The sequence below is a fragment of the Bombina bombina genome, chromosome 4 (assembly GCF_027579735.1).
Source record: "Bombina bombina isolate aBomBom1 chromosome 4, aBomBom1.pri, whole genome shotgun sequence".
NCBI lineage: Eukaryota > Metazoa > Chordata > Amphibia > Anura > Bombinatoridae > Bombina > Bombina bombina.
Genome location: NC_069502.1, coordinates 309057120 through 309083075, shown reverse-complemented (window position 1 = coordinate 309083075; position 25956 = coordinate 309057120). Strand labels below are relative to the sequence as shown.

General features: G+C 35.6%; 1 protein-coding gene across 1 annotated transcript in view; it reads right to left on the bottom strand.

Annotated features, from left to right (window-relative positions):
• Nucleotides 1-25956, bottom strand: part of NYAP2 (neuronal tyrosine-phosphorylated phosphoinositide-3-kinase adaptor 2) — a 126649-nt gene that overhangs the window by 89142 nt on the left and 11551 nt on the right. Inside the window, exons 2-3 of the mRNA XM_053711680.1 lie at nt 16722-16854; nt 15244-15545 (exon numbers count right to left, since the gene is read on the bottom strand). Of these exons, the coding sequence (XP_053567655.1) occupies nt 15244-15545; nt 16722-16854 (435 nt within the window). The remainder of the gene's footprint in view (nt 1-15243; nt 15546-16721; nt 16855-25956) is intronic.

Sequence of the window (25956 nt, the reverse complement as noted above, 5' to 3'; positions counted from 1 at the left end):
CTGTCCAGTAAATCTGATCAGCACTGAAAACTGTGAAAGGTGAAAACTGAGAACTACAGGATTGTGATATATTGCAACACAATCTTGCAAAAACACATAACTAATAAAAGTAAAGACATAATAATATTTATTAAAACATTTGCTTCTTAATAAAAACATATTTTATGACTACACTAGAAAATATCATCTTTTGTTATTGTGGAAATAACCTTGAGAGTTAAAATATATTAAATTAATATTTATAGTCCTCATTTGCTCATTTCAAAGATGACAACCATTGCTGAAGCAAACTATGTGTGACGTTTCTTCCAGAAAAGAATTACATACATTTACAGTTGCCACAGGATATCTCCATATTAATCAGCCACTGTCTAAAAATACTGAGACATTGTCTTATTATGACATTGTGCAAACACATCAACCAACACTATTGTAGTTTTCCCTTAGAGAAACAATTTTCTGTAGTAAAAGTGTACTTTTTACATGTATAAAAAAAAAAAAATGTTAGGAATACATATAAAAATAAAATATATTCATAGCTCAGTAGTAAAAATAATTAATATCCCCATCATACTTTGAAATATAAAGATATCATGGAATTGCTTTAATATTTGCTATATTTTAGTAACAAAATATGGATCAAAAAATGTAATACAACTGCACTATATTAATGGAGAGATATATAGCAAGTGGTAAACTAGTGGTTAGAAGAAGCTAGGCTTACAAACACAAATAAAAAAATTATTAATTAATAAATTTACCATACCTATCCTAATAATAAAAACTGTGGGCTGTATCTAGCAACCTTTTTAACCAATGGATTCCAATATTTTGCACAGTAAGCACCTAGACATTTCAGTTATGGTGCTATAGAATAACACTAGCCAAGTCTAAACATTTTTTAAACACATTAACACTGTGTTTGTTGCAATTGCTTTTTCATAGCCAAACTCCAAGAACCAATCCAGGTTTTAGTTTACAGAAAACAAGGCCCAGGGGACAGCAAAGTATAATCAGGGGCTTGTGCTATGTTAAATGCGGACTGCGTATTTGCTGCAAAGCTGGGCGGACAAGGTTCATGAAAGCAAACCTTGTCCACCCACCACTTGTTAAAGGTTAAGCCTGAAACGATGGGCGTAGAATGCAGCATCCGCTGCTTAATAAACTACCGCTTTGCTTTGATTGGTTCTAGTTTATAGAAGAACATGAATACTTTTGCTAGAAGGTTGTTACATGCTGCTCCCTTCAGTGAAGAGTATTATGTTTGACAATAAACAGTGACTATATATTGTATATCGTATGTTTTATTTATTAAAAATGTATTGTTTTAATTAGGATTCAATTAGATTTCTGCATTTGATTCATCCGTAACAGGAGGCTTAACACGCTCGGCTCCCAGGACCTGCACTAAAGTTAGAGCATTAAGCCTACTGTTAGCGTGGCAGGGGCTCTGGCAAGAAAAGGATCAGGTTAGCGCGCTCTCCAGAGAGTGTTGTGCTAAGTATTGTAGCTACAGGTGAACTTTTCACCTGTAGCTTTAAAACATTTATATTTGTTTTAAGGAAAAATAATGTAAATGTTTAACTAAAATTCTGTATTTGTTTCATTTTAAACTAAATGAATACCGAATAGTGCAGCCACCGAATATTCTGGAAAACAAATTACCCTGAATATTCAGAACAAAAATTTCATCCGAAACGATAATTTCTCAATTGCACGTTATTCAGATTTGGCCATTACCACTGGTTTAGTGGCTGTCGTGCTCTGAAGTTACTTCCTGTGAATGGTCCTAACCTCACTAAGAAGCAAAGGAGGGTTAGCACTGCAAGCTCTGGATTACAAGAAAAAGTTAAGAGTGGGAATTAGGGCATCTGCTGAAGGAATGTACGCTAAGATTAAAGTGATACATCCTCATGTGGCTATTAAAGGGATGTTGAACAGTCTGTTTCATTGGTGTAATAAAAAAAACATTAAGCAATGGGTTATACTTAATAGAAATCATTGCAATGTGTATTGTTCATCATTTCAAAAGGATTTTACCTTTTTTTCTTTATTTTAGCTTTATTTGTGAAGGGTCTATTACTTCTTGTCACAGCCCTACAAGGAGGCTGGGGCATCTTCAGGAAGAAATAATTCAAAATTTTCCAGCTTCCAGGTAATCAGTAAAAGACCTTTATTTCTTCAAGCAGGGTCCATCAGAAAAAACAACGTTTCAAACCTACAATAGGTTCTTAGTCATGTCATGTCTTAGGACATGACTAACCTTTCAATCCTACTAAGAACCTATTGTAGGTTTAAAATGTTGTTTTTTTTCTGATGGACACTGCTTGAAGAAATAAAGGTATTTTTACTGATTACCTGGAGGCTGGAAAATTTAGATTTTTTTCAGTGTTATAGGACCTGGCTAGTCCTTTTTCTGTGCCCCACTTTGGAGAGAGTGCTGTCTTCCCCTGTGGCATCTTCAGGAAGGAAAGTTTAACTTGATGTCATAAAACTTCTAGAGTAACTTGAGCTGGTTTATTATTCAGATAATGCTAGAGAGGCAGTAAGTCTGTTTTGCTCAGAAGTGGCAGAATGCAACTTAAAGTGATGGTAAATCTGAGCATTTAACAAATGCTAGGATTTACCATCACTTAAAATAAAGTTGAGTTTAAGTGATCAATTATTAAAAAAATGGGTGCTAAACTCACCGTGACTTTGCCACTGCACCTCACTAATCTCAGCAGGTCCATCCGCCCAAGGCACAGCATTCTCCTTCAATAAAGTGACATTTGCACTGCTAAACTAATAGCCGTGCGTGTCATCAGACAGTGTTCTGTATGATAAATGTTCATTTATCATCACTTTAAGGTCCAAAAATGTTTGCTCCCTTATTTAGTTGTGAGTAGGGCTCCTATAAGAAATTCTAAGTGTTCAAGTTGTTTGCTGTTTTTTTTTTACACAATGTGTTTCTTTTTGTGTTTACTTTGATTTAACATATTTGTTTTTACTATAGGAACACTGTTTAATATCCTTATAACATTTTCTCTGTCTCTGTAACTAGTGCTAGTGATGTCGTGAATATTTCGTCGGCGAATAGTTCCCGGCAAACAAAGCATGTTTGCGTTCGCCGCAGACGGCGAACATATGCGTTGTTCGGTCCGCCCCCTATTCCTCATCATTGAGTAAACTTTGACCCTGTACCTCACAGTCAGAAGACACATTCCAGCCAATCAGCAGCAGACCCTCCCTCCCAGACCCTCCCACCTCCTGGACAGCATCCATTTTAGATTCATTCGGAAGCTGCGTTCTTAGTGAGAGGAGGGAGAGTGTAGCTGCTGCTGATTTAATAGGGAAATCGATAGCTGGGCTAGTGTATTCAGTGTCCACTACAGTCCTGGCACTTTAAGAATGCCTGGGACAAGCATAAGGTTATCCTACAAACTAGATAAGTTTATACTATTAGGAAATATTGGGCAGACTTGCTGGGCATATGACTCTTATCTTCCATCAATATCTATATATATGTTTCTATATTCATTTGCACATGCACTATTCCAGGACCAACTGTGGTAAACCTCTTCGCTCATTAAAACAAGTAAGTGCATTTTGTTCCTTTTTTTGTGATAAAGCTCCTTATGTGATTTAAAAACATACTTTGAAATACAGTTGTATAATCTTTTGATGATCGTAAGCTTGCTGTACGGATGAGATGATCAAAAATGATCCTCCAGCACTGAAAGATACCTAGTCAAATTTAAAAAAGGCAGATTTTTCTATACTTCTCCAAGGGGCATTTCTTTGAAGGAGAAACAAGTCCAGTGCAATATACCACTGCATGACATGAAAGTTCTGCTGCATTTACATTTTGTGCTTTGTATTCTATATTACTTTACACTTTAGATTAAATTTTATTACATTTAAAATTTGCACTTTATATTCTGTATTTTATTTTGCATACAGCAGTGTGTTTAGGATTGTGACTTTACAAATTTGATTATACTTTTACAGTTTCTGTGTAACCTTAACAAATTAGGATCATACTTTGTATATTTATGTTCATATTTTACAAATTACATTGCACATTTACATTACATTACATTTTTTCTATTTAAAATAAAACGTAAAAACTGTCAGCTTCAGTTTCCCAGAGAGTTTCCTTACTTTCTATTGGCCAGATTGTTTGGATAGATATTATCAGGCAAAATTCACTGGGGTTGAAGTTACTGAATTTGCTAAGAAAAAATGCGGAACCTGGAAGTCCCAGAGAGATGAGAGATGTCTTCCATAGAAAGTAATGGAGATCTCGGTGATACAAAGCTTCACATAGAGAGAGAAGGTAACTGGAAAACACCTGGGTTTGTGTAAAAGCTCAGTTTGCATCAATTGCAGATTAAACTGAAATGTTTTCACTACATTTTAACTTGCTTTTGTCTATATTTAAGTATATATTACTTTTCTGTTATATAAAATAAATATATTGTGAATTTTGAGCATACTTCACCTGCATACAGCTGGCAAGATAAATCAGTGAGACCAGCTTGTTTAAAATGCTTACAGCATTTCACAAGATTTGCAAGAGAGCTTTCGATATACCGTGTGAACTTCCAAGTTCAGTCCAGGAAACTGCCCTCTTCTTCACACTTTTTGAAATTCTCAGTTTTAGTTTACAATGGAGCAAATATAAAGTTCAATGTAATTTGTAAAAGATACACAGAAATATACAAATATACAAATTGGAACAGCCAATAGAATGCGAGGTCAATCCTATTGGCTGATTGGATCAGCCAATTGGATTGAACTTATATCCGATTGGCTGATTGCATCAGCCAATAGGATTTTTCCTACCTTAATTCCAATTGGCTGATAGGATTCTATCAGCCAATCGGAATTCAAGGGATGCCATCTTGGATGACGTCACTTAAAGGAACCTTCATTCAGTTGTCGGCCGTCGGAAGAAGAGGATACTCCGCATCGGATGTCTTCAAGATGGACCCGCTCCGGAAGGATGAAGATAGAAGATGCCGCCTGGATGAAGACTTCTGCCATCTGGAGGACCTCTTCTGCCCCGATCGGATGAAGACTTCTGCCGTCTGGAGGACCACTTGTGCCCGGCTGGGTGAAGAAGTCTCAAGGTAGGGTGATCTTCAGGGGGTTAGTGTTTTTTTTAGGGGGGATTGGGTGAGTTTTAGAGTAGGGTTGGGTGTGTGGGTGGTGGGTTGTAATGTTGGGGGGTATTGTATTTTTTTTTTACAGGTGAAAGAGCTGATTACTATGGGGCAATGCCCCGCAAAAGGCCTTTTAAGGGCTATTTGTAATTTAGTATAGGGTAGGGAATTTTATTATTTTGGGGGGCTTTTATATTTTATTAGGGGGCTTAGATTAGATTTCTTTTTTATTTTCTGTAATTTAGTGTGGTTTTTTTCCCTAACTTAGTTTATTAATTTAATTGTAGTTAGTTTAGGGAGTTAATTTTAATTATAGAGTAGTGTTAGGTGTAATTGTAACTTAGGTTAGGGTTTATTTTACAGGTAAATTTGTCTTTATTTTAACTAGGTAGCTATTAAATAGTTAATAACTATGTAATAACTATTGTACCTAGTTAAAATAAATACAAAGTTGCCTGTAAAATAAAAATAAACCCTAAGATAGCTACAATGTAACTATTAGTTATATTGTAGCTAGCTTATGGTTTATTTTATAGGTAAGTATTTAGTTTTAAATAGGAATAATTTATTTAATTTTATTAATTTTATTTCGTTTTATTTAAATTATATTTAAGTTAGGGGGGTTAGGGTTAGACTTAGGTTTAGGGGTTAATAACTTTATTATAGTGGCGGCGACATTGGGGGTGGCAGATTAGGGGTTAATAACTATAATGTAGGTGTCGGGGATGTTAGGGGCAGCAGATTAGGGGTTTATAGGTATAATGTAGGTGGCAGCGCTGTCCGGAGCGGCAGATTAGGGGTTAATAGTATAATGCAGGTGGCGACGATGTCGGGGGTGGCAGATTAGGGGTTAATAAGTGTTAGATTAGGGGTGTTTAGACTCGGGTTCATGTTAGGGTGTTAGGTGTAGACATAACTTTAGTTTCCCCATAGGAAACAATGGGGCTGCGTTAAGAGCTGAACGCTGCTTTTTTGCAGGTGTTAGGTTTTTTTTCAGCTGATTCTGCCCCATTGTTTCCTATGGGGAAATCGTGCATGAGCACGTTCAGCCAGCTTACCGCTACCGTAAGCAATGCTGGTATTAAAGTGAGATGTGGAGCCAAATTTTGCTCAACGCTCACTTTTTAGAGGCTAACGCCAGCTTGCAGAAAACCGATAATACCAGCGTTGTTTGTAGGTGAGCAGTGAGCTGGAACTGAGCGTTAGCACCGCACAGCTTTACCAACAAAACTCGTAATCTAGGCATATGTGTTTAACAAACACTTTTTTTTACATTTCAGTATTTTTTTTTAACATTTAGCAATTTTGCATATATAGTATTTTGCTGTTTTCAATGAACTAGGAATACTATTATTGTTTTTTAGATTGCAAATATATTTTAAATTTATATTTGTTTTTATATATGTATTATATTTTCTGATGCCGGCATCTTGTGTATTTTTACAGCAAACTTATTCATATTAATTGTCTATTCACACCATATTTAGTCTCATATGAGTTGAATAAATTTGTCTTTTTACATACTTGATAAAGACAGTTTGTGACACAGGTTAGCAAGGAAGGAGATAGGTCTGGTGCAGAGAGGTAGAAGTGGGCATACAAATGATATTGAAATCCCGTGGGACTTTATTAAGGAACCTAATAATGACATGTAGATTGAGAAGAGAAAGGGACAGAGGACAGAACCTTGCGGTACCCCAACAGAAAGTGGTAATGAGTCAGAGAAAGCCCCAGAGAAGACTACACTAAAGGTACGGTTAGACAGGTAGGAAGAGAACTACTAGAGGGCTGTATCACAAATGCCAAAGGACTGGAGGGTTTGGAGCAAAAGAGGGTGGTCAACAGTTTTAAAGGCTGCGGGCAGATCAAGAAGGATACACAGAGAGAAGTGGCCTTTGGATTTTACCTTAAGTAGGTCATTGGTAACCTTAACTATTGCTGTCTCTGTGAAGTGATGGGGGAGAAATCCAGATTGCAGTGGGTCAAGGAGGGAGTTTAATGTAAGAAAATGGGATAGGCATGCATATATTATCTTTTCAAGAAGCTTTGAGACAACTCAGGCAAGAGAGAGTAGGGAAATAGGGCAGTAGTTGGATGGGGAGGTTGCATTGAGAGAAGGTTTTTTGAGGATAGGTGTGACCAGTGCATGTTATAGAGATGAGGGAAATATATCAGTGATGAGGGTGAGGTTGAAAATTTCTGAGTATAGGGGTAAGGGTAGAAGAGAGGAAGGGGCGTAGATGTGAGGGGATGGGTCAAGGGGACAGGTAGTGAGGTGAAAGCACATTATAAGTGCAAAAACTTCTTCCTCAGTAACAGGGGCAAAAGAGATCAATTTATGGCTATGTGGGTTTTGGATGATTGCAAGCTTTTGAGAGGGTGGGAGATTGGTATTATGTTGAGAGCTGATTTCATTTCCGGTGGAGTTAATTTTGTTATTGAAGTGGCTGGCAAAATCTTGAGCTGAGAGAAAAGTTGTATTAGGATGTAGGGCTGGGCGGAGAGGAGTGATGTGAGTGGAGAACAGACATTTTGGGTTTCAAGAAAGAAAGTAGAGATAAGAGTAGAGAAGTAATGTTGCTTAGAGAGATCAATAGGTTCAATAGGACAAATGTTACTCATAAATTACAGACATGCCTAACAATCTTCATCTATAGATAGTATTGTCTAGGAAACACTGCATGTTGGTAATTCAAAAAGTCTAGTGTATAATCTTTTTGTGATTGGTTAAATAAACAATATTCCGAAAAGGTTCTACATTTTATAATGTTTTATTTTTAGATTGTAAATCATTTGCCATGGTTGATCTTATAACATTTTTGTATTTTAATACTATGATAATTAATAGAGAAGTTTTAAAATATTGGAAGAATATTGAAATATATAGATATTCATGTATGAGATGGTCACCCCAGGCAAATGATAGGTACAACTCCTATGTAAACCATACACTTTTTATAATACAGGAGACTGGTAGGAGGAATAAAAAGTATATATAAGATGTGTAATGATCAGGATCTTTTATCAAGATTTATTTGCTCTTGAGAAAGGTAGTTGATCTGCAGAAACGTGTGGAGCTGTTTTTGAAGATTTGTATGCTTATAGTCTTCAACAAATCATTCTGAACTTAAAGCTGCCCTCCAGTGAATGCATTTCTTTTGAAGCAGGTTTAATGTAAGACGTTATTGCACCAAAATTTGTACTTACCTGCAGAGACATCCACCGCCATACAATATCTACAATTTATTCATACAAATACATGTGAGAGGCAAATTACTTGAGAATGGGAAAATTAAAAAATGCATTGTATATATTATTTTCCTATTGTATTTAGATTAATGTGTAGTTATTTTCTTATTATGAAATGTCCGAAGATTTTAAATTTTGTTTCAAAGATGCTGTAATTCTGTTAATGAAGGCAGAAGGGTTCTAAATAAATAGTAAGAGATTTTGTGTGTATTTAAATATATAGAGGAAATGTCTAAGAATTAACAGAAATGTTTGAATTGCCAAGAATTGCATTTTAAGGTTATCCACTTTTGGCACTGTACACCATCCCTAAATGGATTGGTAGATTGCTAGAAATGGGATGGGAATGCAATTGACCCATTTGATCTGTGGCAGAAATTAATCAAAATGCTTTACATATGGCAAGTTACCAAAAAAAAAAGAATACATTTAAAATCCAGACACACAGTGCTGTAGAAACATAATTACATTAAACAAACATAAAAGGACTTCTGTATTAATATTTAATTCATTAGGAACACAGACAGACAGACAGACAAGAGAGATAGATAGATAGATAGATAGATACATTGAACAGCAAGGTTTTTGTTATTGAAAATCTTTTCATTTTGTGTTTTTAAGCAACTTCAGTTCATACAAATCAATCACTATACCATAAATAGCTTAGTAAAATTGAGAAAAATAGACTAAATTTAACGTATCTTAGATCATATCCTAAATTTCAAAATTAAATTTCATGATTTAGATAGAGATACAATTTTAAAAAAAACTTTGCATAATATAAACCTTTTCTTATCCAATATATGTAAAAGAATTCTAGAAATAGCAAAAGAGCTGCTAACATTTTTCTGGAAAGGTACAGTATATACTCAAGGGTAAAAGCTGGAGGATAGTCTGACCACAGTTTCTTAGGTTTGTGATACCCAGACATACATTTGTGATAGGGAATATTGAGAAGTGAGACTGAAATATATCAGATGCCAAGCTGCATACATTTTCCAATTGTATAACTCCATAAAACATTACAGTGGAGCAATATTTAATGCTCCAGTTTGAACGTTAACTTTTGCATGAGTTGAAAGTAAACTGTTCTTGCACGCTCACTAACTCAAATTGTTTAAAAAGCCGAACTTAGGACATCGCACACACAATAACCTATTCCTCCATAGGAGTAATTGGAGCAAAAAAATACCCTACTCAAGAGCGAACCCGATCCCATATTCTCAAGTGCACAAATCGACATGAAAATATGAATATTTCATATTCCATGTTTCTTCACATAGAAGAATATCTTCTATTTATTCATAAATACATATTTCTATATATATATATATGATGGTATTTTGCACAAATATATATTTATACCTATATATATATATATATATATATATATATATATATATATATATATATATATATATATATATATATATATATATATATATATATATATATATATATATATACAATCAGGAAAAAAAGACGAGGATGCTGTGGAACTCAAGCCAAAGTGGTTTATTCAGAATCGTCTGAGTAAGGCACTACATCAGTATGCAAGGATAGGCAGGATCTGATGCGTTTTGCACATGCTCGGTGCGCTTCATCAGAGATACATGATTATATAGTATGTAAAAAAAAACAAAAAAACATTTCTTTGACACTATAACCAACCAATCTTCTCCAGCACTTTCTTTGCCCACACAATTGGATAATACCAACACAGGTCTAGTGTTTAAGGACCAGTGTGATTTTAACACACTTTTCTCTTTACAACAAACAATAGGTGGTCCCACTATTTCTACCCATCAGTTTACTTACACTGATCGGTCCTACTTTTATCCCATTCAGGCTAGAAGCCGCAGCATTGAACTATATCAGGAAACTGTAACAAGAGACATTATGTCCCTTAATGACACCTTAAATGACTCAAATACAGTCAGACAACATAATGTCACCTCCTTGGAAAGAACAGCCTTAAAGGAACTCGAGGATAATCCTGATATAGTGATTACCCAAGCAGACAAGGGAGGGGCGGTAGTAATACTCAATTCCTCTGATTATGTAGAGGAGGCTAACAATCAACTCAATGATACTAATACCTATATGAAACTCACTTTTGACCCTACATCCAGTTATAGTCAAGAATTATCCTCTTTCTTGGACACAGCTCTTGAGGAGGGTTTTATCACTAAAGAGACCATGGAGCACTTGCTTATTAAAGACCCACTTATACCCACCTTCAGAGTTATGCCAAAGATTCACTAAACCCTCTGCAAACCCCCTGGGAGGCCCATAGTGGTGAGTATGGGGTCCTTGTGTGAGAGATTGGGCACCTGGCTAGACTCAGTACTCCAACCAATAGTAAAGTCACTCCCAGGTTACATCAGAGACAGTGCCCATCTTTTACATCAATTGGAGAACATCAAATGGCAGCCAGGGTTCCAGTGGCTCACTATAGATGTAACTGCCCTCTACTCAAGCATCCCACACCACAAAGGGCTTGAAGCCTTGGGCCACATGGTTAGGAGATATACTCAATTTTCAGATGACTTCATAGACTTTTTAGTCTCCACAGCGAAATTTTTACTAACACACAACTACTTTGTCTTTGAGGGGATTTCTATCTGCAGAGATGCGGTACAGCCATGGGGGCTAAATTTGCACCGGCATACACCAATTTGTACATGGGCTGGTTAGAACTTAACAGCATCTTTGCGGATGGTTTCCCCCTCAGAGACAATATAGTTGTGTACGGTCGATATATAGATGACCTGATAGTCATCTGGAATGCGAGAAACCATAGAGAAGCCCATTCCCTGGTAGACTTGCTGAATGATAATACCTTTAATCTAAGTTTCACACATATAGTTTCATCAAAATCTATACCATATCTTGACTTACTACTTTCAATTGATGATGATAATAACATTATCTCAACAATATACAGAAAGGCCTTAGCCCGCAATACCATTCCTCGAGCAGACTCATGTCATGTTAGACACATTACTAGAGGTATCCCCAAAGGCCAGTACATTAGGGCATGCAGAAATTGCTCTGATCTACAGTAGTATAAAATACAAGCAGATCTAATTACTTATCGCCTCCAACAAAGGGGATATAATAAAAATATTCTAACTAAAACAGCTAATGAAGTTAGTAAGATGAAGAGACACTCCTTATTCTCAAACCACAATAAAAAATCAACAAATATAAAAGTACAACCCATACAACACCTTCTGATAACATAGTGTTTTCCACACAATATAGCAGACAATTTGATGATATCTGCAGGATAGCACTAAAATATCTTCCTATCCTGCAGAGTGATAATCAACTAAACAACATTTCTAGAGAACAAATAAAATGTGTAGCCAAAAAAGCACCCACAGTAGGTGATAAAGTTAGGAAACAATTCACTAACAAGATATCACAGCGGACTAATTGGCTTACCATTACAAAAGGTTTTTTCAAATGTGGCCACATATGCAAAAGTTGTAACTATACTCAGAAAACAGACCACTTTTCATCTTCCATAATTGGCACAGTGTTTCCTATTAGACAGAGAATTGATTGCACAAGCCAATATGTAGTGTATCTTGTCACATGTCATCAATGTTCCCAGCAATATGTAGGCCTTACTACACGTTCTCTCAAAGACCGCATTAGGCAACATCTCTTATCACTAGACGAGGACATCCCAAGAACTCCAGTGGCAAAACACTTTCGCTCACATGGCAGACATATCAAACATCTTTTTCATTTTGTAGGAATAGAACATATAAGAAAAGACATTAGAGGGGGAGACAGGATGGGTAAACTTCTGAGGAAAGAAGCCTACTGGATCTTTACTCTACAGACCAAATTTCCCAAGGGAATCAATATGAGACATGACTTAGATCTATTCATAGATTAGACCCTTGGGCTTCTTTCAATTTTTCATTTCTTATTCTCTATGGGGCATTAATTAATCCACTCTCCACAAATTTATTACCCCCTCCCTCCCCTCTCCTTGTTCTTCCTTCCCTAGGTACACATCCAACCATCTTTTTAGTGCTCATTTTAATCATCCTTATTCGTTGTGTGTTAGTAAAAATTTCGCTGTGGAGATTATATATAGATTTAGATATATACAGATATATAGGAATATCTATTTACAAATACATAGCGCATATTCCCCCTATGTGAAGAGCATTGGAATGTGAAATATTTACAGTAAATACTAAGTAAAACTCTTTATTAAATATGAATATTTCCTAAATATGTTGTTACATGTTTTCATCTACTTAACTGCAAAGGGCTCAATTGCTTCTAATATTTCTATATGTGTACATATGTATGTATGTGTTTATATGTGTATATATATATATATATATATATATATATATATATACATACACAGTATATATATATATATACTGTACATATGTCTTTAAATACATATATACACATAGAAATATACTGTGTGTGTGTATATATATATATATATATATATTATATATATATATATACAGTATATACAGTATAATATTTAGACATGCATATATATGCATCTCAATGTTAAAGTCCTTTGTCTGCTCTTTTTTCTAACACCTGAGACCTCATATCTTTGAGCCTTTATAACTTTTGTGTGCAGTTTTCTGTTATAATATTTTTTATTAGATTGTGTTATGTTTTTGATGTTTTGTGACACTTTATTGTTTCATGAAACAGTTAACCAGAGCTCTAAGGATGAGGTAATCATTCTAGCGTAAATCGCGATTGTGCTTAAGCGAATGCGTTTACTTTCAACTAGTAATATGTGTGGAAATACGATGCGTGCATACACTCGCCATTAACTCATTTTTACTTATGCATAACTGTTAATGTGCCACTTGTAATCTGGCCCATAATACCTGCACTAAATTTTCCTTAGTTAATATACTCTCCTATATACACATATTGCATTTATTAAATACACTGTGTATCCATCTTAGGAGTTAAAGTCATTACAAGACGTATTTGAGGATTTGGTGGCTGATAATGAAACCATAAGTAGGAAAGAGACTGCCTTTTTTCTGCTGTGGCATAGAGGTATATATAGGCTACTGGAAGCAAGTGTAGGCAGAACTGAAATTAAACTTTAATTATTTAGATGTGATTTTAAGGCAGTTTTAAATTCACTTCTGTTAAGAAATGTGCTTTGTTCTGTAGGTATTTTTTTAAAAACCATACCTAGATTCCTACATATTTCTCTTGTCACGGGTTCATCAGATGTGATTTATGCAAGCATTAGTGCAATAATAAAATGCTCTAACATATTAGAACATTTTCTTTTTGCATGTTTATGTATTTGAAAGATCTGCATACTGACCAATGAATCTGACTCCCAAAAGTATCCATTAGGTTTTCATCTTATTTGTCATATTGTGATATTTTGATATTTTATTATCTACTTTCACTTCTGGCAAGTTCAGTTTTACCAGAAATTAATCTAATATAGTTTTAGAAATAAGGCGTCCGACCAGCGACCAAGATGGCTGCTCTATAATTCTGGCTGAACGGAGGAGTTGCTAAAACCGTTGTTTATCACTCCTTATACCACGCACTAAGTCTTTCCCCAACAATGTGAAGTTCATCTATATGTGTGGAGCTGCCTTAAACAAGTTTTATCTCGGATTTCAGCCAAGCAGACCGGATTACAGGAGGTACGCAACGGAGGCCTAGCATCTACCCCCCACTTTTCTATTCTGACAAGTCAGATTAACCAGCCATTTGAGCTGAAATCTCTAAAAATAGCTAACGCTGCTATCTAACCCCAATTAGCCTACCAATCTAATAGTTGAAGTCAAAATCAGCGGGTGTCTTACCTGAGACTGTACTGTCTATAAAGAAACATGGAATCTCTTGGGAAATGGGAGTCTGAAACCCTGCGACTAATTGATAAATCCAGGATCACTAACAGATCATTAAAAAATGTAGATTAGAATTGTTTACTTAGGTAATGTTTTATTTATATATATATATATATATATATATGTATATTTTTTTTCTATTTAATTTGTGACACTATGATAGTATGCCAAGTCCTCAACTATTGACGTCACATAACACAGCTAACCACATCCATATTGCCTTCCGTTCTCCTATAATGGCTATTTGGGGTTACTAACTCTATATGCAGTAAGTTATTATATCATGCCAGTTATATCACCATATGTTTCACTGCTATGTTTTTCTTTTTGTTCTCAACTATAGTCCTAAGGGTCCAAGAGAGGCTCTATATGTTCCCTTTATGGTATAAGCCCCCTACCATATCCCCCTTACTGACACAATTAAAAGTTTAGGGTCCAAAAGAGGCCAATGTTTCCCTGTCGGGGAGTTCTTATTTCTAAGTTCTGATGATCGATAAAAGGGGTTCATTATATTATATGTGTTATAAACTAAAAACATTTCGAGGTTTACTACTTGGGACACAAGTGGTCCCCTTTAATTTATAGTTTCCCCCTGTGGCTTTACACTATTTACAGTACTGCATGGTCCACAAGTGGCCTTATATAACATATCGAGGGTGTGTAGTCCGACTAGCAAACACTACGTTCAATGTAAATCCTGACCAATGTCATATAAATATGTTATATTTATCTTATTTATTTTCTACTGATTGTATATCTGCAAATAATATCTCTATACAAACTATGTTGACATTCATAATGTGTATGCTCTGAATTAAACCTCAATAAAAATAATTTAAAAAAAAAAGAAAAAAATTATTTCACTATTTTATATAAAAATCTAAATCTATTAATTGTTTTCTTTATTATTTATTACTGGTTGATAAAGTAATGCAGGACCCAAGTGAATAACATACCATCTGTCCGGTCTGTGAATTTTAGACTTTTGCCTAGTGTACCAGTGTTGACAGTCTCAGACGAAATGCTTAGCTTTGTGTTTGGGTCTCTTTTCGGTTTCGGGGGTGGTTGTTTTCTAGAACCGCAGCTACTATCTTCGTCAGTACCACCAACAGAATGTAGTGACTGAGAACGGACTGAAAATCCACTGGAGCACGGATGTGGTAGCCTGTCCTGTGGTGCAGGCATGGTCATAAATCCCATACGGAAATGTTTATTCACGTAGCTGCCTTCAGTACCTCTTGCAACCTCTCCACCTATGCTGTAGAAATTAAAAAAAAAATCATATTTAATATCATTTACTTCTTATTTTATCACTTCAATAAACAAAACATTAAGGATGTCTATGGGTTTTTTTAAATATTGAAATCTAACATATTTACAAATAATAAAGTTTGTAAAAATCTAACTGGATGAAAGTCAAATTAATTTATGATTATACTTTTGAGAAAATTGTAACTTCCTCCAACAATTTAAAGGGACATTCCGGTCAAAAATTAAATGTACATAGATGAATTATATCTTTAAATAGAAACATATTTGCAATATACATGTATTGATAAAAATTATTCTAGTAGAAGTTATCACTGTTTTAGTGTTAACATTTTTCTCTGCATGTGCATGTGAAGCATAGCTAGATATTCTCAGTGCACCAGCATTTTAAATACTGAAGCTGCTCAAACCACCAGTGGGGTTTTATCATGTCAGCAATGAACAAATTGATTCATTGCCAGATATTACAAGTACCTTAGGCTCTCTGAGCAAGTACTGTGTTTAAAAAAATGTGGATTCCAAATTTGTCTGGAATGTCCCTTAAAAGAGCATTCAGTTTTCCAATGCAATTGACTGATGAAGATTTTAAGTTTAAAGATAAAAGGAAACTTGTAGCTGCATGTATACTGTTATTGACCTATATATTTACACTAAGCATCGCCAGGGGTGGACTGGGATAGGGCAGGGTAGCAGTTGCAGTGGAAAAATCTGGGCTGACACAGCTCATGAGTCTGCTTAAAGGGACATGAACCCCAACATTTTTCTTTCATAATTTATAGAGAATACAATTTTGAAAATGTTTCCCATTTACTTCTATTGTGTACATGTCTGGATCACTACATGACAGGAAATAGTGCTGCCATCTAGTGCTCTTGTTAATGTATAACATTGATGCAAAACTGCTGCCATATAGAATTGCAGACACATGCACATGCCTGAACTTACCTTCCTGCTTTCACCAAAGGTTAACAAGAAAACAAAGAGAATTTGAAAATAGAAGTGAATTGGAAAGTTGTTAAAAATTGTATGCTCAATCTGAATCATAAAAGAAAATGTTGGGTTTTATTTCCCTTTAAGTCCCTGTATTCAGCTATGCTTTTGTCTCATGTGAAGAGCAATCATTGCGAAATGCTACTTAGCACTGTGTCAGCACTGATTTCTTCACTGATGGCAAACAGGAATGCTAGGGAGGTCAGCAGAGGTCACCAAAATGTAACCATCAGAAAGATAGTAACAAAAAACCAAGGCACCCTCCACAGGCTGTCGTAGAGGATAGATGATCACCAGGGTCAGCTCTTCTTAAGAATGGATGGAAAAGCTGAGAAAAAAATGAAAGAGAAGAAGGCGCTCCAATGGTGCAGAATGTTAAAACACAGCTAGATCTTCCCCAGAAATGATCCCCTTACAAGTAAATGGGTGCTCACAAACGGAGTGCACTATAATGCAGTGCTATTCTTGCAGGCTGGAGTATCCAGAGCCCACCAGCTAGCTCCCACCAGATTCAATGTGATCTATAGTCTGGGATGAAAGAACAAACAAGGGGAGGGAAACAGGGAGACTCCAATGGTGCAGATGATCACTAATGCTTTCAAAGCCCCCAATATGTGCCCCTTCTGTGATGGAATACTCACATATGCTGCGAACTATAATGCAGTGCAAGTAGTGCAAGCTGGTATATCAGAGTCTATCAGCTGACTCACTCCAAAGAACAGGATCCACAGTCCAGCAAAGGATATGAGACCCTGAAATGAATCTCACAAACCAAAAAAAAATTATAATTTAAAAGGCCTGATGAAAAGGTGCCAGCAGCATCTTGAAACGCGTAGCATAATTTCTTGTATTGTTTTTATACTACTTTTAATAATATATATCCCTTGCCTTGGGATATTTTAAATTATAAATTTTTTTTTGGTTTGTGAGCTTCATTTCGGGGTCTCATATCCTTTGCTGGACTGTGGATCCTGTTCTTTGCAGTGAGTCAGCTGGTAGACTCTGATATACCAGCTTGCACTGCATTATAGTGTGCAGCATATGTGAGTATTCCATCACAGAAGGGGCACATATTGGGGGCTTTGAAAGCATTAGTGATCATCTGCACCATTGGAGTCTCCCTGTTTCCCTCCCCTTGTTTGTTCTTTCATCCCAGACTCAAGATCACATCGAATTTGGTGGGAGATAGCTGGTGGGCTCTGAATACTCCAGCCTGCAAGAATAGCACTGCATTATAGTGCAATCCGTTTGTGAGTACCCATTTACTTGTAAGGGGATCATTTCTGGGGAAGATCTAGCTGTGTTTTAACATTCTGCACCATTGGAGCGCCTTCTTCTCTTTCATTTTTTTTTTTGGTCAGCAGAGGTTTCTCCAATAATGGCAAAGAAGGTTCATTATTGAACTGTAGTGCAGTTGATTTGCAGGCATGTCAGGAGCATCATGGGTGGGGACAGGTTTGTCATGTGTAGGGCCGGGAGGAGCGAGGGGGCTGGTTTGTACTTTCCCAGGTCAAAAGTGCTTTCCCTGAGCAGCACTATTACTATATTTACATATTATTTGAATCCCTGCATCTTCTAGAAAATATCAGTTCCATCACGTTACTACTTCTTACAGTTTTGGTTATATATCTCCTCCATTTTCCTTGAGATTGGCATTTATTACACTTTTTTTTCCCAAAGACAGTGCATTACCCTTATCTTTCTGTTGGAAAGTTTTTAAAGGGGCTTCTCTTCTTCAACTTCTATCAACTTTTTTTTAATACCTTTGTCAATAGCTAAATAAAAATGCAATGCCACCCAAAGAAAATAAATCAAACTGTTCCTCCACACATAGAAGTAACTATATAGATGCATGCGCACACATATCTATACACACAGGTACACGCATATACGCATGCACTCACACACACACACACAACATATATACATACTGTAAGAAACATATTTTAGGTTCCTGGTTGAAAAAGTTGCTTATCAGTGTTATGTAGTATATTAATCTGTTAGGCCATGAACTGAAAGCAATAATTAAAGGGTCACAAAACTCAAAATTTGTCTTTCATGATTCAAAAGGAGAATACAATTTTAAACAACTTTCCAATTTACTTCTGTTATCTAATTTGCTTTATTCTTTTGGCATCATTTGTTGAAGAAGCAGAAATGCACTACTCAGCTAGATAAATGCATTTGATGAGCCAATATCATAAGACATATATGTACATACACCAATCAGCAGCTCCTGAGTCTACCTGGGTATTCCTTTCAACAAAGGATGTTCAAGAAAGAAAAAAAATTGTGTTCTATGTCCCTTTAAATTAACAAATCTGATAAAATACATTTTATTAAGCTCTATAGCAGCTATTATGAAAGGTAGATTGTGATCTCTAAGTGCTGATTTAAAGATTGTGTAATGTATGCAGTAGCTAATGCCAGCCCACAAACATTTATGTGTGCTGAAGAAGAGTAGTTAAAAGGACACTATGAAATGCTAGATATAATAATGTGTTCAAAGTAAACATCGGCCTGAGAATAATATGCAGATGTATTTTATTTATTAAAATTACACTAGCTGTTTAAATATTGAACACATAAGCATAGTTTGCTTTCACAAATGAATGAATGTTAATAATTTATCCTAGGTTTTCCTTTAAGAAAAAAAAATTCTTAACCTATCTTCTCAGATGAAGCTAGTTATGGACAATCATAAAAGAGTTACTCAGCTAATCAAATAAACACAGCGTAGAATGTGGCAGAGTTTAGTTTTTGAAGTCTTAAGGCTGCACTTTTAGTTCTACTAAGAAGTGAACAACAATTTAAAGAGCAGAAAATTTAGCTAAATAAATAAATTTAATTTTTTTTCCCACTATGCATAATTACAATTTTTATATTACAATCTTAAATTGTTTAATGCCCCCTTTAAGTGCACAAACATTACACAAGATGGAAGATACTAGGTTGCAAAGTTTTATCATATAACTAGCCAAAAAGATGCCCCTCTGAGCAAGTTTTCTGTAAGAACCAGTCTTTTTGTTTAATAATATATCACACTACTCCCTCAGTTTAACACCAAACCTATTGGAGATCTGTCCTACTGTCAAGTGCACATTGCAGTAATAATACACTGGTTCTAGCATATAGAAACTGGTAATGTTCATGTCATTCACAAACATACTCTGCATATAAAAAAAATAACCTTGTCAGGGAAAAATTGATCTGTCTATCGGTGACAATATAATGAGTTATTTTTGACAGCAAAGAATCCTGCATTTATTAAAGGTTATATCTAGTAGGCTGTATCACTGGATTAATTAACAAAATTGCTGTAGAGAAAATTAATTATTTTGAATGTGAATAAAAGTTTAGTTTTAACATTCCCGATATCAGTTCCTTAGCTTTGATGTTGTGCTGGGTCTTGAGAGATTTATTTTGAAAGCTATATTATATAATAAATGATGAAAGTAGAAGAAAGTAAACCTCTATTTAACCCCATTAAAAATAACGTTTGTACAGGTGCTCTAAATGTTTTGCTTTATTATACATTGATTTATGTAGATTTTTGGGGTTCTGTTTATTAATTAATCTTTAGAGATGTGCAAAAACAAAATAATGCAGGTGAAAGTATATAATTGAAACAAGTTGTGTGTTTATATAAGGAGAAGGTCAGAGCAGAATCTATAATAAGTCCCCTCTGATAAAAAAAAAAATTCACACAGACTGAATGTTGTCCCCAGAAATTTCTTCTTGGGGGGAACTTCCAGGAGGGCCACCAGTGAATTGTGGGTGGGGCTTCATCTGGAAGAGATGCTGAGGTTGAAGCCACCTGTGACATGGTAGGATTGGGCTTGTTGCAAGTGGGGGTGGGCATGCCATTGGTAAGCCGACTGGAGATGCCGCAGTGCCTGGGCAGAGTGGTGGTGGGAAGCCAACATTAGGGAGGGGCACATGGGGGGCCAGCCATTATACTGGTGGGGGCTAATGCCCCCCCTGGCAACACCAATGCACAGTCCCCCCTGAATTTTTTTTTGTTTTTATTGTCTTGACTGCCTCATTCAACTTTTTTCTTACTACTAACTTTAGCTTCTTAATTTTATTTTCAGCAGTCACGTTAGTGTTGTGTCACTACATTGTGTATTGCTAGATTTCTCACATCTTTACTATATACCTAAGCAATTAAAGGGACATAAAGGAGCCATAATAAACTGCTCTATCATTTTATTAGACCATTTTTTACTGTAATATTGCTTAAACAGAACTATTGGGTTCTAAGGAGTTAAAACATACAGGTAGATTACGAGTTATGCGCGCTATAGGGAATTTAATGAATGCAACAAAAGTTGCGTTATTTCACCCTCTATAGCGCAGCCATTACAAGTTTTGAAATAGCCGGCTTGTGCGTACGATATGGTTGCATTGAGCTCCATACCGTACAAAATACATGCACTGCTTTGACGTGCTCATGCACGCTTTCCCCATAGACATCAATGGGGAGAGCGGGTTGGAAAAAAACACCTGTGATTGCGGAATTAAAAGCTCCGTAATGCAGCCCCATTGATGTACAAGGGGGGGGAGTAACGTTTAAACCTAATACCCTAACATAAACCCTACGTCTAAACACCCCTAATCTGCTGCCCCCGACATCGCAGACACCTACATAATGTTATTAACCCATAATCTACTGCTCCCGATATCGCTGCCACCTAAATAAATCTATTAACCCCTAATTTGCCGCTCCCAATATCGCTGCAACTATACTAAAGTTATTAACCCCTATTCCCTCGCACCCCAACATCGCCCACACTATAATAAATCTATTAACCCCTATTCCGCCGCTCTCCGACATCGCCACCACTAAATAAAGCTATTAAGCTCTACACCTCTGGCCTCCCACATCACTACCACTAAATAAACCTATTAACCCCTAAACCGCAAGAACACCACATCGCAACAACCTAAATTAAACTATTAACCCCTAAACCTAACCCTAACCCTAACGTAACCCTAAACCTAACCCTAACCATAACCCTAAACACCTCCTAACTTTAACATAATTAAAATAGAGCTAAATTAAAGTTACAATTATTAACTAAATAATACCTATTTAAAACTAAATACAAACTTACCTGTGAAATAAAACCTAAACTAGCTACAATATAACTAATAGTTATATTGTAGCTATCTTAGGTTTTATTTTTATTTCACATGTAAGATTGTATTTAGTTTAACTAGGAAGACTAGTTAGTAAATAGTTATTAACTATTTACTAACTACTTAGTTAAAATAAATACAAACTTACCTGTGAAATAAAACCTAACCTGTCTTACACTAAAACCTAACATTACAAAAATAAAAAACACTAAAATTACAAAAAAATAAAAACCTACCATTACAAAAAAATAACAAACAAAATTATCCAAAATAATAAAAATCATTCCTATTCTAATACCTTTTAAAAAAAATAAAAAACCCACCCCAAAATAAAAAAACATAATCTATAATAAACTACCAAGGGTCCTTTTGTAGGGCATTGCCCTAAAGAACTCAGCTCATTTTCTACAAAAGAAAAACAAACACCCCCTAACAGTATACAAACCTCCACCTCCCAAACACAAAAAATAAAAATAAAGTAAAATCTAATCTACCCATTGCCCTGAAAAGGGTATTTGTATGGGCATTGCCCTTAAAAAGGCATTCAGCTATTTTTCCTGCCCTTAAAAGGAAATTCAGCCCTTTTATGAAATACCGAATTCCTAATCTAAAAATACAAATCCAACCCAAAACGAACAAAAAAACATTACACAAAATAACAAACAAATTATCCAAAATAATAAAAATTATTCATATTCTAATACCCATTTAAAAAAAAAAACACCCCAAAATAAAAGAAACCTAATCTAGAATAAAAGGGCTTTTTGTAGGGCATTGCCCTAATTTAAACAGCTCTTTTACCTGAAAAAAATGCAAAGACCCACTAACATTACAAACCCCCCCAACCCACAAAATAAAAAAAACTATCTAAAAAACCTAATCTACCCATTGCCCTGAAAATGGCATTTGCATTAACATTGCCCTGAAAAGGGCATACAGCTCTTTTGCTGCCCTTAAAGGGGCATTCAGCTCCTTTAAGAGTGCCCACCATAATCTAAAATAAAAACCCACCCCAAAATACCTTAAAAAAACCTAACACTAACCCCTCTTCATCCCGGCGATTCCATCTTCATCCAGGCGGCATCTTCATCCAGGCGGCTCCATCTTCATCCATCACGGGACCGGCATCTTCTTCATCCCTGCGGAGGCGGAGCGGCGATGGTCTAAGGTGGAGGTCCAGGCAGAGGTCCAAGGCAGATGTCCAAGGCGGAGTTACAGGCGGAGGTCCATTGATCCAACGTGGAGATCCTCTTCATGCGATCATTCACTGCACACTGAGGATTGAAATGCAAGTTACCCCTTTTATGCTCGGGGTACCATTGCATTCCTATTGGCTGAAAAATTTGAATCAGCCAATAGGAAATAGGACTGCTAAAATCCTATTGGCTGTTCAAATCAGCCAATCAGATTTAAACAGCTCTCATTCTATTGGCTGATTCGAATTGTATGTACATCACACTGTCAGTAATATTGTGACAGAAGATGGGAACTTCACCCATATCCAATCAAAAGTAGCAGATATAGAAGCAACACTCAATGAATGTAGGCTGGAGACACACACCCACCGCCAGTTTACATATAGTGGTGAATGTGCAGCCAATCATAAGAGCAGGAAATCGGCAACAATAAATTGTGTATAGTTATTAGAAACATATTAGCGATACAGATCTATAATGTAGCACTTTGAATCATATCCATTAACATTCTGAGACTAAAACCCTTCATTTTAAAGGACATTACAGCTTTTAAATGCAATCTTCTCACATTAGAACATTGTATATTATAAACTGTCAACACTATAAACCATCACTATTACTGTGACAGGAGATGGGACTTCCACCCATATCCAATCAGATGCAGTAGGTATAAATGATATAGGCTGGAAATACACATCCACCGCTAGTATACACATAGCGGTGATGTCACAGACAATCAGAAGAGTCAAAAATCGTCAATAAGAAATAATAACAATCATATCCATTAACATCCTGAGACTAAAACCCTTCATTTTAAAGGACATTACAGCTTTTAAATGCAATCTCCCCGCATTAGAACATTGTATATTATAAACTGTCAACACTATAAACCATCAATATTACTGTGACAGGAAATGGGACTTCCACCCATATCCAATCTGATGCAGTAGGGATAAATGATATAGGCTGGAAATACACATCCACCGCTAGTATACACATTGCGGTGATGTCACAGCCAATCAGAAGAGCCAAAAATCGGCAATAAGAAATAATGCTTGTATAGAGAAGAGATAAATAGTAATGGTATTATCTAACAATGCAGCATTTGGAACAACATTCAATAATATCTTAAGATTAGAACCTCTTATATCAAAATATATTATGGCCTCCAAGCTTAATCTCCCTACACTAGAACATCATATGAATATTAAATTGATAACATTACTGCGACAGGAGATGGGGATTTTTACCCATATCCAATCAGATACAGTAGATGTAAATATAACATCCAATGAACATAGGCTGGAAACACACACCCACCGCTAATATATTATAGTGGTGACATCACAGCCAATCAGAAGAGCCGAAAATCGGCAATAATAAAATAAATTATGTATAGATATTAGATACACAATAGGGACAGATACAATGTCCTGTAATATCTCGATAACAGTGCCCTGATCAAATATAGAATAATGAAATAAAAAACGATTTTGAAAAAAGAAACCGGACCGGATGTGACATCACCACTAAGAAAGTGATAATATTACAAACAATATAAATTAATCCCATGAAAAAAAACGTAATTTTTATGTTTGCGGGACTGACGTTACGTTACAGGCTAAAAGGCTTGGGGTACAGCTATACCGACAAGACTTGTAATGGCTGTGGTGCTGTTTTAACGCTGAAATTACCATTTTCTCAGTGTTAAAACACAAACGCAAAACTTGTAATCTAGGTGAATGTGTTTAACATTGAATAAAATTACACGTTTTGTGATGTCCTAACACTGTATTTCAAGAACATGTCATGAGCACAAAACATTGTTACAAACATTGTTGCAAATGCAGTTGTCTTATAGTGTAAAGAGATATACACACTCTTGAGCCCACTACATTTTGTATGATTACCATTTTTGAGTTCCTAACAAAAAACAATGATATCTCAATATGTTTTATTGGGACAGTTAGTTTTGAAAAAAAAAAAAAATAAGTTAAACAGTGCATTAAAATTATAAAGACTATTTAAATTCACATTTTTCTTTTGTTTTTCTCAAGGCAATAAGCAAAGTCATTGAATGTATGTTTCAAATCCTGCAGCATAGCTAGGCTTAGCTATTTTGGGAAATCATGTATTAAATATGTCACTGTTTATAGCCATCAGTGCTTTTTGTGATTTTCAGCTTCCAGCTAGCACTATAAACCTTTATAAAAAAAAAGACCATTGGTCTGTAAGAAAATTGTGCCAACATGAAATGAAATACTGTGTTATATATTCATCTCTGAAAAAAAGGTTAATGAGAAATGTCATTTAATAAATACATTTTCCCTTTTCTTTGGCCAAATGGTAGCATATGTACTACTATTGTGTCCTTGTATGAAGGGGACTGAGAAAGTCATTAGTTTTTACACAATTTTAGCTAGAATGGCACAATGTATCTTCTCATATATCTGATATTATTCTTGAAGTATACAATTTTTGGTGTTTTAGAATGACTTTTATTTACAGCATTTATGGGGGAATATCTTTTTTTGGTTATTTTGCCAAATGCATTAAAATGGGGACAAGGTAAAAGCTGAAAACAATATAGTCAAATTATTACAAAAATACAGTGGGATGTCTTAAGGATTGTCCAGAACAACATTTTAGGGATGAAGAACTTGAAATAATATATTTTTATTAATCCTTCCCAGCCAGACTGAATAAAGAGCAAGCATTTCCAGAGAAAAAGGTTTCTGCACCAAGCCGGCCTGGACATCTCACTTGCAAAGAAGCCATACCAGCAAAATCCACCAGCTACAAGACAATGAGTAAGGCCTGGGAGTGGGAGCCAAAACACATCTAATTGTTTTACTGAAGTGAGGTATTGTCCTGTGTGCTCTCTTTTATCTTCTGCAATGTTTGAATAGATTGGCAGTGACGTGCACTCATAGGAGGCAGGTGAGGCACTGCCGCACCTGCCATTTGGGGCAAATTGAAATTAAAAAATAAAATTGTATTAAAAAAAAATAAAAAAATATTCAACTCTATAATATTGTGCAATAGAGGCAGGTTCTGCTTTCTCTCTATTGC